Source organism: Pan paniscus, chromosome 23, assembly GCF_029289425.2.
Source record: "Pan paniscus chromosome 23, NHGRI_mPanPan1-v2.0_pri, whole genome shotgun sequence".
Lineage (NCBI taxonomy): Eukaryota > Metazoa > Chordata > Mammalia > Primates > Hominidae > Pan > Pan paniscus.
In genome coordinates, this window is record NC_085927.1 from 54,072,186 (window position 1) to 54,086,200 (window position 14,015).

General features: G+C 43.6%; 1 protein-coding gene across 1 annotated transcript in view; it reads right to left on the bottom strand.

Moving 5' to 3' along the window:
• Positions 1-7,656: 7,656 nt before the first annotated feature.
• The window catches only part of SHISAL1 (shisa like 1), an 89,341-nt gene continuing 82,982 nt past the window's right edge, over positions 7,657-14,015 (bottom strand). The window contains exon 5 of the mRNA XM_034949061.3: positions 7,657-13,812. Within this exon, the coding sequence (XP_034804952.1) occupies position 13,812 (1 nt within the window). The 3' untranslated portion in view covers positions 7,657-13,811. The remainder of the gene's footprint in view (positions 13,813-14,015) is intronic.

A 14,015-nucleotide genomic window follows, 5' to 3' on the forward strand; every position in this document is an offset into this window, starting at 1 on the left:
TTATCATTATGAAATGTTATCCTATATCTTTGTAATACTTCTCATCTTTAAGTATACTTTATCTAATATTATTACAGATACACCAGTTTTTCTGTTTATTGTTTGTTTGAGTTGGTGCTTGCACAGTATATCTTTTCCCATCCTTTTACTTGCACTTACTTTCTGTGACCTGTTGTTGTAAATGTCTTTTATAAATAACATATAGTTGGTGTTTTTTGGTTTTTTAAAAAATCCAATCTGATAGTCTTTGTGTTTCAAATGGTGCATTTCATTCCCCTATATTTGATGTAATTACTAAAATATTTGGTTTTAAATATTTTAATTATGTGATATTTTTTGGTCTCACCTGTTTTATATTCTTCTTTCTTCTCAATTGTTATTTTCTTCTTTTGGATAAGTGCATTTTGTCATTCCATGTTTTCCTTTATATTAGCTTGGAAGTTATATTTTCTTTTACTGTTATTGCAACGGTTACCCTGGAGATTACAAAATGCATCCTTAACATAATATTGTAAATATTGTTTGGTATTCCTGGACAACCCGAGGACCTAACAGTACTTTAACTTATACCCCTTCTGTGTTCTTTGCAGTTGTTGTGTATTTTATTTCTGTATATTTTAAAACTCACGAGACATTTTTACAACCATCAAATCAGCCATTCTTTATTTAGATTTGCCCCAGATATATCCTTCCTGTTGCTCTTTATTCCTTTCTGTGTCATCAACCTCTGCCTGGGATCATTTGTTTTACTGCCTAAAGAATACACTTTGGTATGTTTTTTAAAGTTCGGGTCTATTAGTTATTAGTTATATATTTTAAAAATTTTAATCTTTTCTAAGAAGTCTTATTTTACCTTCACTCTTGAAAGATATTTTTGCTAGGTTTAGAATTCTAGTTTGGCAGTTTCTTTTAACATATATACTGTTTGATATAATAGTATAAAATAATATTATATTGTCCTTTAGTTTCCAGTACTTTTATTGTAGTTTGCAAGTCTAATTGTGCTTCTTTGAAGTTAATCTCCACTCCCACCCCCACCCTTTTTCTGACTGCTTTTAAGGTTTTCTCTTTGTCTTCTACTTCAGTTTAGTAGAGCTTCTTGAACTTGTGGCTTGATGTCTTTCAGTAGTTGCAGAAAATTCTTATCCTTTTATCTCTTCAAATAGTATTTCTCCTCCAATCCCTTTCACCTTGCCTACTGGAACAATTATATTTCAGTTATATATCTCCTTTCAGTATATATATTATATACATATATACATATATATTATATACATATATACATATATATTATATACATATATACATATATATTATATACATATATACATATATTATATACATATATACATATATAATATACATATATACATATATATTATATACATATATATACATATATATGTATATATATGACTGCTAAGTACTTTTCTGTGTTTTTCATCCTTTTATCCCCTGATCTTCATTCTGCATGTTTTCTTGTGACATATCTTCAGGTTGATTAATTACCTCTCCAGTTGTGTCTAATCTGATTTTTAAAATTAAATCTTTTTATTCTGAGATAATTGCATATGCAGGTGCAATTGTAAGAAGTAGTACAGAGACATTCTTTTACCTGGTTTCCCTCAGTTGCAGCATCTTGCAAAACTACATTACAATATTACAACTAGGATACTGACATCAACACACTGAAGATACAGAGCATTTCCATCACAAGGATCCCTCCTGTGGCTCTTTGATAGCCACACCCACTTTCCTCCTGCCCCACCCCCTCCTTAATCCCTGACAATCATTAATATTAATATGGTATCCATTTTTATAATTGCATCATTTTAAGAGTATTATATAAATACAATATGTAACTTGTGGTGGTTGGCTTTTTCATTAAGCATAATATCTGGAGCTTCATCCAGATTTTTGCATGTATCAATAGTTAGTTACTTTTTATTGTTGCATTGTATTCCATGTTATGAATGTACTACAATTTGTTTAACCATTCTCCAGCTGACGTACATGTGGATTTTTCCCACATGTGTTTTTCATCATTTTATCTCTGTCATAAACAAAGTTGCTATAAACAGTTATTTACAGGTTTTTGTATGAATATTAGTTTTAATTTAAATGGAATAAATGTGCAGGAGTACTGTTGTTGGGTTAGATGGTAGTTGCATGTTCAGTTTTCTTTATTTTTTCTTTCTATTTTTTTTTGAGACAGAATCTTGCTCTGTCGCCCAGGCTGGAGTGTAGTGGCATGATCTCGGCTCACTGCAACCTCCACCTCCCAGGTTCAAGCAATTCTCCTGCCTCAGCCTCCCAAGTAGCTGGGCTTACAGGTGCCCACCACTACGCCTGGCTAATTTTTGTATTTTTAGTAGAGATGGGGTTTCACCATCTTGACCAGTCTGGTCTCGAACTCCTGACCTCATGATCCAGCTGCCTTGGCCTCCCAAAGTGCTGGGATTACAGGCGTAAGCTGCCACACACAGCCACATGTTCAGTTTCTAAAGAAACTACTAAACTGTTTTCCAGAGTAGCTGTAACATTTTACAGCCCCACCAGTAAGGTATTTTATTTTTGCTATTCTGATAGGTGTGTAGTGATATTACATTGTGGTTTTAATATGCATCTGCCTAATGATTAATGATGTTAAATATTGTTTCATGTACTTATTTGCTGTCTGTATTTAACAAAACAGTATAAAACTTATATCCTGAAAACTGTAAAACATTCTTGAAAGAAATTTTAAAAGGTCTAAATAAATAAAAAGACATCCTATGTTCATGGATTGGAACACTTAATATTGTTAATGTGACAATACTCACCAAATTGATCTATACATTCAACAAAGTCCTTCCAGAAATCCTAGCTACCTTATTTGCAAAAATTGACAAGCTGATCCTAACATTCATATGGAAATGCAAGAGACCCATATTAGCCAAAATAGTCTTGAAAAAGAAGAACAAAATTTGAAGACTCACACTTCCCAGTTTTAAAACTTACGACAAAGCTATGCTAATAAAGAGAATGGTACTGGCATAAGAATAGACATATTAAAGGAACAGAATTTAAAGTACAAAAAAAAAAACCCCTCACATTTATGGTCAGTTGGTTTTTGATAGTGGTGCCAGAACAATTACAAATTGTACTGAGACAATTGGATATCCACATGAAAAAGAATGAAGTTGGACCTCTACCTCACCATATACAAAATTAACTCAAAGTGGATCAAAGACCTAAATGTAAGAGCTAAAACTATAAAGTTCTTAGAAGAGAACATATGGGTAATTCTTGATGACTTTGGATTAGGCAATGGTTTCTTAGATATGAAACCAAAGGCACAAGCAACAATAAAAAAAAATAGATAAATTGGACTTCATCAGAATTATTTGCCCTTTGTATATCCTCTTTAGTAAAATGTCTCTTTGTGTCTACTTTGTTTTTTTCTTTTACTATTTACTTTTGAGTGTTTTCTTGTGTCTAGCTACTAGTCCTTTGTTGGATATGTGGTTTGAAATTTTTTTTTTTACTGTCTGTAGCTTGTCTGTTCCTCCCTTTAACAGGGTCTCTCACAGAGCAAAACATTTTAATTGTGATTAAGCCCAATTAATCAATTTTTATTTTAAAGAATATTTTCCCCAAATTTTATAGTTTTACATTTAACATTTAAATTTATATTCTACCTTAATATTATTTTTACTTAGTATATAAGACTTAGGTACTTATCTCAAGGGTCTATTTTCTTTTATCTTTTTCATATGAATGTCCAGTTGCTCCAGCACCGTTTGTTGGAAAGCCTATCTTTCCCTTATCAAACTGCTTTTGCACCTTAGTCAAAAACCAATTTGGCAAATATGTGTGGGTCTATTTAAGTTCTCTATTCTGTTCCATTCATCTGTGTGTCTGTCCTTCTAACAAAACCACGTAGTCTTGATTGCTATAGCTATATAAGTAGTAAAATTAGGTTGAGTGATTACTCCCATTTCTCCCACTTTATTCTGTTTCAAAATTATCTTAAGCTATTCTTGTCCTTTGCTTTTCTGTATAAATTTTAGAATAATTTTGTCTGTCTTCAAAAAATCTTCCTGGGATTTTGGCAGGAATTGGAGATAATTGACATCAATCTGATTTGGGGAGAATTGACGTCTTTACTTTGTTGAGTATTTCAGTCTATGAATATGTCACATCTCTTCATTTATTTAGATTTCCTTTGATTTCCTTCAGCAGTGCTTTCTCTTTGTATAAAAATAATTCGTTTACTTATTTATTTATTTTTTCTTTTTTTAAGCAGTGTTTTGTAGTTTTCAGGATACAAGTGTGAACCCAAAAGTCTCTGAGACAGATCTCAATCAATTTAGAAAGATTATTTTGCCAAGATTAAGGACACACCCATGACACAGCTTCAGGAGATCCTCACGACACGTGTCCAGGGTGGTTGGGGCATGGCTTGGTTTTATACATTTTAGGGAGACATGAGACATTATAATCAATATGTGTAAGGTGTACATTGGTTCGGTCCGGAAAGGTGGGACAACTCAAAGTGGGGGAAGGGACTTCTGGGTCATAGGTAGGTAAGAGACAAATGTTTGCATTCTTTTGAGTCTCTGATCAGCCAGCCTTTCACCAAAAACACAATCTACATGTGGGGTGGTGTAGAGGAATAGCCACTTCTACCTTAGTTTGGCTTAGTGAAACAATAGGTCAGAGGAAGCAAATCAGACATGCATTTGTCTCATGTGAGCAGAAGGAGGATTTTGCTTTTCTGTATAAATTTTAGAATAATTTTGTCTGTCTTCAAAAAATCTTCCTGGGATTTTGGCAGGAATTGGAGATAATTGACATCAATCTGATTTGGGGAGAATTGACGTCTTTACTTTGTCAATTCCTACAAGGAATTTCCTTGTAGGAAAATCACAATTTCAGATTGGCTTCTTTCACTTAGTAATATGCATCTGTGTTTCCTCCATGTCTTTTCATGGCTTGATACCTCATTTCTTTTTAGCATTGAATAATCTTGTATTGTCTGGATGTACCACAGTTTATATCTATCCACCTACTGAAGGACATCTTGGTTTCTTCCAAGTTTCGGCAATTATGAATAAAGCTATAAACACCCATGTGCAGGTTTTGTGTGGACATAAGTTGTCAACTCCTTTGGGTAAATACAAAGAAGTGTGAATGCTGGGTCGGATGGTAAAAATATGTTTTGTTTTGTAAGAAACTGCCAAACTGTCTTCCAAAGCGGGTACCATTTTGCATTCCCACAGCAGTGAATGAGAGCTCCTGTTTCTCCACATTCTCATCAGCATTTGTTGGTGGTGGTGTTCTGGATTTTGGCCATTCTAATAGGTGTGTCATGGTATCTCATTGTTTTAATTTGCATTTCTGATGGCATATGAGGTGGAGCATCTTTTCAGATGCTTATTTGCTGCCTGTGTATCTTCTTTGGTGAGGTGCCTCTTAAGGTCTTTGGCTTATTTTTTAATCATGTTGTTTGTTTTCTTTTCCTTTTTTTTGAGACAGAGTCTAGCTGTGTCACCCAGGCTGGAGTGCAATGGCGCATTCTCGGCCTACTACAACCTCTGTCTCCTGGGTTTAAGCGATTCTCCTGCCTCAGCATCCCAAGTAGCTGGGATTGCAGGCATGTGCCACCACACCTGGCTAATATATATATATACATATATATATATATACACACACATATATATATACATATATATACATATATACATATATACACACATATATATACATATATACACATATATATACACATATATATATACACACATATATATATATACATATATACATATATATTTTTTCATATTTTTAGTAGAGATGGGGTTTCACCATGTTGGTCAGACTGGTCTCGAACTCCTGACCTCAGGTGATCCACGCGCCTCAGCCTCCCAAAGTACTGGGATTACAGGCGTGAGCTACCATGCCCAGCTTGTTTTCTTTTTTGAGACAGGGTCTCACTGTAGCTACCAGGCTGGTCTTAAACTTCTGGGATGAAGTGACCCTCCTGCCTCAGCCTCGCAAATGGCTGGAATGACAGGTGCAAGCCACTGTGCCTGGCTCTGTTTTCTTATGGTTGAGTTTTAAGAATTCTTTGTATATTTTGGCTAATGATCCTTTATCAGATGTGTCTTTTTGCAAATATTTTCTCCCGTTCTTTGGCTTGTCTCTTCATTCTCTTGGTAGTGTTTCACAGAACAGAAATGTTTAATTTTCATGAAGTCCAAATTATCAATTCTTTCTTTCATAGATCGTGTCTTTGGTATTGTATCTAAAAAGTCATTGCCAAACCAAGGTCATCTAGATTTTCTCCTATATTATCTTCTAGGAGTTCTGCAGTTTTTTTTTTTTTTTTTCCACTTAGGTCTATGATCCATTTTGAGTTAATTTTGTGGAGTGTAAAGTCTCTGTCCAGATTTGTATTTTTCCACGTGAATGTCCAGTTGTTCCAGCACCATTTTTTGAAAAGACTATTTTTTCCTCCATTCTATTGCTTTTGCTCCTTTGTCAAAGATCAGGTCACTATTTTATGTGGGTCTATTTCTGGGCTGTCTGTTCTGTTCATTGGTCTGTCTGTTCCTTTGCCAATACCACGTTGTCTTATATAATCTGCTTTTAAACTCATTTACTGAGACCTTAATTTGGGTTATTATGTACTTTAAAAAAAATTTCTACAGTTTCTAATCGGCTCTTTAAAAAATTTCCTGTATCTTTTTTTTTTTTTTTTTTATGGGTTTCAGATGTGATTTTATGTATTTGGAGCACAGTAAGTGTGGCTGTGTGAAGACACGTGTCTGACTGCTCCCGGGCTTGTAGCCTCTCTGCCTGTCTCCTAATCCTTGTGCCTCCCTTGCTTCTTCACATTGCTGCCTTGTGTACCTGGTGATCTCTGATTGTGTGCCAGGAAAGATACATTTGATACATTGTTGGCAGAAATATTCCGAAGCATCGGATGATGAGACCTCTCTGGAGGAAAATAGTATTTGCCACCATCCATTGTCTGGGGGTGCCAGCAGTCTGGTATCCCCACCATCAGATTTCAGGTGTTGGGGGCCTCTGGGCCCCAGGTGAAGTGGGACTGGGTTGCAAGGCCTGGTGCGGCTTTTCTCCACGGTGCAGCCTGTCCCTTCTCCTGCATCCTCACTCCTCCTGCTGGCAGGTGGGGCCAGAATTGACTCTGTGTCCAGCGTGAAGGACACACGGTCCCAGCGTGAGGGATGGTAGCTTTTCAGGAGCACAGTGCTCATTAAAGGAGCTTACTCTGTCCCCTCGCCAATGAGATGACAAACAAGAGGCACCTGGCATGTCACACCAGGGGCCACGGATGGCATGCCATCTGCAGTGATGCCCGCCCCCCCACCCTCCACGTGCTTTCAGCTCTGTCTTGCTGGGTGCTAGTGCCAGATTCAGGGCTCTGTCACTCCTCTCTGACCTTGCCCCTGCCCCTTTGGAGGTGGCGTCCACCTGCCATTGGCATTGAGTGTTCAGGATGGACTCGTGTGCCCAGCTCCCCCTAACACCACGTTGGCTGGGACCCCAGCCCCTGGTCCTCCACCCGCCCCAAAAGAGTGACAAATTATGCGGGCACAGGTTCCCTTGAGCTCATTTTGAAACACTGAAGCAAACGTCAATCTAGGGAACAGTTGACATGACACTCCTTTATTAAAACCTAGGGACATTGTTATAAAAACTACTGTATATAAAGACAAAAGCAGAGCAACAGCGGTCAGTGAAAAACACATGATTATTCTTACATTCTAGTATTATTAGGAATATTATTGGTTTTGGTTTTCCCGGTTATCAGCTCTCAGGGAGACCCCATGCCTGCTCACATGAAGTCAGAGTTTACGGGAGAGAAAATATTTCCATCCCCCTACCCCTGCGCTGCATGCCCTTGTCCAGCTGGCCCTGGGGACGACACATCAGCCTTTTGTGGGAGGTTTCCTGCCTTGTTAAGGTGACTGAGCCTCTCACCCTTGCAGCCCCCACCTCGTTACTGCACATTGTCCAGACACTGACCACTTGGTTATTTGACTGTGAGGTATGCCACTAGCTTTAAAACGGGAAATGGGAAAAATAGGAAGAAACTGCGTATGAGAAACTGACATGCAATTCCAAGAGCAGGCTCTCTCTTGGGCCACCAGCTTGGTTCCAGTTGTGGCCAGGGTGGCCATATCACCTATAGTTTTAGATCCTGTGCTCAGGGTTGGCGCTGACCAATGTGGGATCCTGCACATTTTGGAGGCTGGTTTAGGGTCATTCAACAGGGTACCTCATTGTACAAACCCAAGGGTCACCGTTCTCAGTGCAGTCTATGTAAACAGTATCCCTGGGAGCCCATTACCATTTATGGGACAGTGTCGTGAATGGTGCCTCCTGGAGGTGAACCCTGCAGCAGCCCTGGATTTCAGTCTGCCAAAGGCAAATCTGTCAGGGCTTTGATGTAAAGATAGGAGTTTTAGGTACAGAGTAACTAACAGTCAAATCTGCTCATTCATCAAGCATCTATCTAGCACCAGCTGTTGGCTTGGACTAGAAACTGGGGTGGTGGGGGGCAATGACACCTCCAAGGTCACTTTCACGGGTGGGACAGGTAAGTGTTCTGAATTCATTTTGTGAATCTGAGCATGTCTGTTAGGCACAACTAGCCGTTTCACAAGTGGTCCCAGCTATAGCAGGAATGGCTCCCAGATGGGCCCTGGGTACAGGGCCAGGCAAGTGGCAGGCACTCGGCAAGTATCTGAATACAACTAGCCGTTTCACAAGTGGTCCCAGCTATAGCAGGAATGGCTCCCAGATGGGCCCTGGGTACAGGGCCAGGCAAGTGGCAGGCACTCGGCAAGTATCTGAATAGGTGAGGGAAGCACGTGTCATCGAATGAGTTTTCTAGGAGGCTCCTCACCTCTTCTAGCTTGCCTGACTGCTTAACTTTAACATTTGAGCTTTTCGGGCCACAACCCCCAAAGTTGTTTGCGTGCATTTAAGCACCAGCGTGGGACGTTGGTGCTACAGCAAGGAACTAGGGCACTGTGCATGGCATCTGGCACATAGTAAGTGTGCAGGCTTGTCTTCCAGAGGGCACAGGGCATGGCCCCAGCCCAGTGATGTATTCCTGGGCTGCAAAGGGCAGTGATCAGGGTGTCATTCACTCATGGCCTCTCTGACTGTCCCAGTGCTGTGGGGGCCAAGCAGACACCCTCTGATGCCCACCACGTGAGCAGGATGATTAAGAATTCCTGCAGTTTGCTTCCATGATTCCAACCCTAGATTTTCACAGCAGACGAAAACAACCCACGTGGATGTCTCCCTGCAGTGATAGGTGGCCCTTCAACATTGATAAGACATGTTCCCAATAACTCCATCCAGGTCTGTTCTTCCTTCCTTCCTTCTTACCTACCTAGACAGAGTCTCACTCTGTTGCCCAGGCTGGAGTGCACTGGTGTGATCTCAGCTCACTGCAAGCTCTGCCTCCTGGGTTCATGTTATGTTAATTTCAAACATGGGAGAAATCTGTAAATTCACTTCTGAAGGCTTTTCCTGTTGATGGGGACCAGTACAGCCAAGTTGAAAAATTAAAAAATTTTACAAGTCTGCACCCCCGGGGACCCCGTCTCCTTGAATGGCACAGTCTCTAACAGACAGACATGGTGATTGTGAAAGCAGCCGAGCCAGCGGAGGGGCCTGCGTGGGGATGGCAGCTGGAATACTGAGCCAACCTGGACAGCGGCCTGTAGGGGAGTCAGTGCCAGGCACAGCCACACCCACAGCCCTGGTCTGTTTGCCATGACCTGAAGAGAGCTTTTGGGTTGACGGTGAACTGGAAACCACCTCCTGGCCAAAGAAGCCTGTTAACCCCTATCCCTGTCATGTTTTCCCTGACATTCCCAAGTCCTTCTCTTCAGCTCTGGGCCAAAATTTGACTGAATCTTTCTGATGATGAGGGGAGATGCCACTCACCCTGGGAACACTGTCAGCTGCCTACTTGCTGCTTTCTAGAGCATTGGAGACAGCAAGAGGGACCAGATCTACCTGTGAAATCGCCTGTGTGTGTGCACATGTGCATGCATGCACAGCTGGTTGCGTGTGCACACATGTATTCATGTGCATGTATGTACTTGTGTGTTTTTTCAATTAAGGCCTGTTGCACATCAGCAATGGTCATGGTCAGGTGGCTGGCCTGGCCGCTGGAGCAGCCAGGCGAGGCGGGTGAGCAGGCTGCTTCTCTAGGTGCAGGGCACGTTCAGAGGCTAACTTGAGGGCAGCGAGCCAGCAGGCATTACCAGCTATTGGTTCTGAATAGAGATTCTGAAACACACAACAATCACACCGTACACAGACGAGAGGGAAAGCATAAAACTGCTCATTAATGACACACAGTTCCCAGTGGGAAACAGTCCTTACAAACGCGGTAGTTCTGCAAACAGCCTCGAATGCAGATTCCTCTGTGGACATCTTGTCCTCTTCTCTCTCTCTTTGCTTTTTGTATTATTATTACAAATTACATGGTGATGGACAGAAGCTCACAGTAAAAAGTAAAAGTAGGCAGCTTAAAAAATCAGGTTGAGTTGCTAAAAAACAGTAACTCTAGCTATGCTTGAACTCGTCACTACCCTGCATCCAGCTTGTTCTCAGGGACACTCTACTCATGGAGGGACCTGCCAGCCACAACCACAGCAGGATGGGGACAGTGTTTATCACAATGACCTGGGGACGCATGGCATTTTGAGGAGCCCTTGACACCATTGGGGGATTGAATACACACACACACCTGCTTTCCACACTGAGTGTTCACACCCACATGCACACTGTTCTCACCTGTCGGCTCCTCTGTGAGACAGCAAGTACCGTGGCTGCCTGGTACCCTACCTCACACACTTGACAGGTGAGAAGCAGAGGCTCTGAGAGGTTAAGTGGCTCGTGGGGGTGACCTGCAGGAAGGAGGATGCCGTGGCACTCTGCACCTGCCTTTGCCGCAGGCTGTCTGTACCAGGTGTGCTGGGTCTTGGTGATCTCTGCTGAGGCCTCCTGCTTGCCACAGAATGTTCCAGTCCTCAGCCCAGCTGCCCAAGAGGGACTTGGCAGAGCAGCAGGACCACAAACCCCATGGGTTTTTCAGTTATTCCTGAAAAGACCTCTTGGGGGGAGGGGGGCAGGCAGGAGGAATGCCCTCCTAGAAGGTTGTAAATCTCGAGGGATGCTGAGGTGAACCCCAGGGGCTCTATTTGGCAGTGACCTTTGACCCCAGGTGTCCAGGAGAGGGAGGCAAGGCCACCAGTTCCTTTTTGGCAGAGGAAGCACCTACAGAGCATCGTCCAGGACAGCAGGACACGAGGGTTGCAAACTCCTTAAATACCCATCTGACTCCTTCCTCTTACTGATGGGGAAACTGAGGTAACAGACCTTGCCTGAGGTCACGCTGTTCTCAGTGGCAGAGCTGATGTCAGAATCTGGGTCTTGGGCCCCCACCTCAAGGCTTCCTCTGCCTTCTGAGGCACTGCACATGGGACACAGCTGTGGCTTCCGCAGCTGGGCTAGTGGACAGGCTGTGCACCCCCTTACGGCAACATGGCCCTAGGACGGCTCACATCAGGGGAGAGGAAGCCATTCCTTTCTCTAAGCGAGACCCCAAGCAGAGGTTCTCCCAGTTTGCCAAGCCATATGCCTGGACACTGGCAGCACTGCCTGGAGGAGACAGCTGGACCCAAAGACTGAAGCCAGGGGCCTGGGTCTTCCACAGCCGACCTGTGTGATCCTGGGCAAGCCACTTGACCCAGCTGAGTCTGTCTTCTTGTCCATAAAATGGGGAGAGCCCCTTCTTCATGGGGCTGTTGAGAGGATGGACAGCCAGGCAGAATGGAGGATGCTTTATGCCCTAGCAAGTTTGTGCTGCTTTTCCAAAGGCAGGACATTGTGTTTGCGCAGCTTGACTCACAGCAGAGCCCAGAGCTGGGCACTATCACCCTCATCTCCTTCTGCCTTCCCTCTGGGTCCCCAGCCACCTGGCTTTCTTGTGCTTCCTTGAAACCACCAAGCCTGTGGCTGCCGCAGGATCTTTGCACTAGCCGTTCCTTCTGCCTGGAATGCTCTTTTCCTATCTTTAACGCCCATTACTGGCTCCTGTGTGTCATTCAAATCTGGGCTTCAATCATCTGCTCAAGGCGGCCTTCCCAGACCACCCCAGGTCCACAAGGGTCTCACTCACGTGTCTCTCGAACTGAGTTCCTGGCACTGAGTTCCCAGCAGAGCACTCACTGCCTTTGCCACCTTCCTTCTTCACTGTCTTCCTGCCCCAGCTAGAAAGCTAGCACAGTGAGCAGGGACCTGCCTTGCTCACTGTCGTGTCTGGTGAATGGATGGGTGGTCAGTGTGAGAACACTAGGTCTGATGAAATGAGGAAACTGGGTCAGAGGACACACACATTTATCAAGCAGGGCCTCCCGAGCTAAGAGCTGGGGGAGATTTGGTATCACTAACACCCATGGAATGAGTGTGTCTACACTGGCAGCGTGGCCTTTGGAGATGTCTGTGATGATTTAGGTGATGCCATCTCATAGGTGCCCCAGGGCAGCGGGGCAGGAGTGGGGGTGATTAGCTCGGTGGGTGGATGTTACGGGCATGGAAGTCCTACTTGAAAGTGGATGGATTTCTAGAACCCTCCTGCCTGGGTTTCCATGGCCTTGTTACCCTTTCCAGCAAAGATCCACATGTCTGTGTCTCCCACCAGATGGGAGGCTCCCCGGGGGCAGAGATGAGATCTAACTTATCTTTTGTTCCCATCACTGCCCAGCACGGGGCCTGGCACACAGCAGATGCTTAGCCAGAATGTGCTGAGTGGATCAGCGCTCCAGGCGGTGATGGTGGAGGCATCAAGGAGATGCTCCCAGCATTGTGTAGGGCGTACCCTGGCTGGCGAGCATGTCACGTCCAGGGAGTTGGAGCCTGGACTTTGGGTTCCGGCACCGCTTCCCCACTGTGAGCTTTCTCTGCAGGGGGTTAATCATACCTGCCTCCCAGGTGGTGAGAGAGAGAGTGCATGAAAACACTTAACTTGGCACCTGCCCTGTGGTCAGCCTGAGATGCATCCCTTAGTATTACTATTGTTACAGGAACGAATTCTGTAAGAAACAACCCTGACTGGCATTTTCAAATCCCCAGTGCTCCCCGAGACACAGAGGGGCCGTACCCTGTGCTTAGCAATAAGCTTGCGGCTCGGACATTGACACGGATGAGAACCCCCAGCCAGAGGGTGACTCATGCCCATCAGAGAACTTGAGGGGGGAAGCCCTAATAAAAAAACCAACCAACCAAGCAAACAAAAAGAACACCCCAAATCACACACGCGCACACACACGCACATTCAATATTCTGACACAAATAGCCCCAAGGGGCCACTACTGGAGGGAGCAGGGGCAAGGGAAGCTTCGGTTTTCAACCACGGGTATAACTCACAGGCCTCAATCCTCCTGGCTGGAATTAGCCAGAGTTGCTTTGTCTTGGTCATCCTGAGTCCACAATGAGTCACCTCTCAGAAGCCACCAGCCCAAAATAGGACTATTGCTTGCGGACAGGTGGCTCAGAATCCCCTCCCCTGCAGCCCCAGCCCCTACCCCTGAGTTTGCTCCTAATCTTAGAAGTCCACGGAAGGGGGCTTTGGGCACAGGCAGCATTTCCTCCTCTGCCACCGCCGCTACCTCGGCTGTCCCTGGCATCTCTGTAGAAGTTGTTCTTCTCGGAGGCTGCACCGGGTGCTTCAGATCTCATCTCCCCCATCCTGAGGCACAGCAAAAGCGTTTTCTGGAGGAAATACAAGGAGAAAAAGTATCACATGGTGTCTCCTCCATGGGGACATTTCTCTCTGGCCTCAGTGCCGGAAGAAGCCAGGTTTTCTCTGAGCATGTGGGTTTTGTCTTCTGAACATTGCGAACCATGTGACTTTAAGACTGGAAGAAAGAAAAAAAATGTCTGCTATCATTATAGCTCCATATAGTACTAGAGCT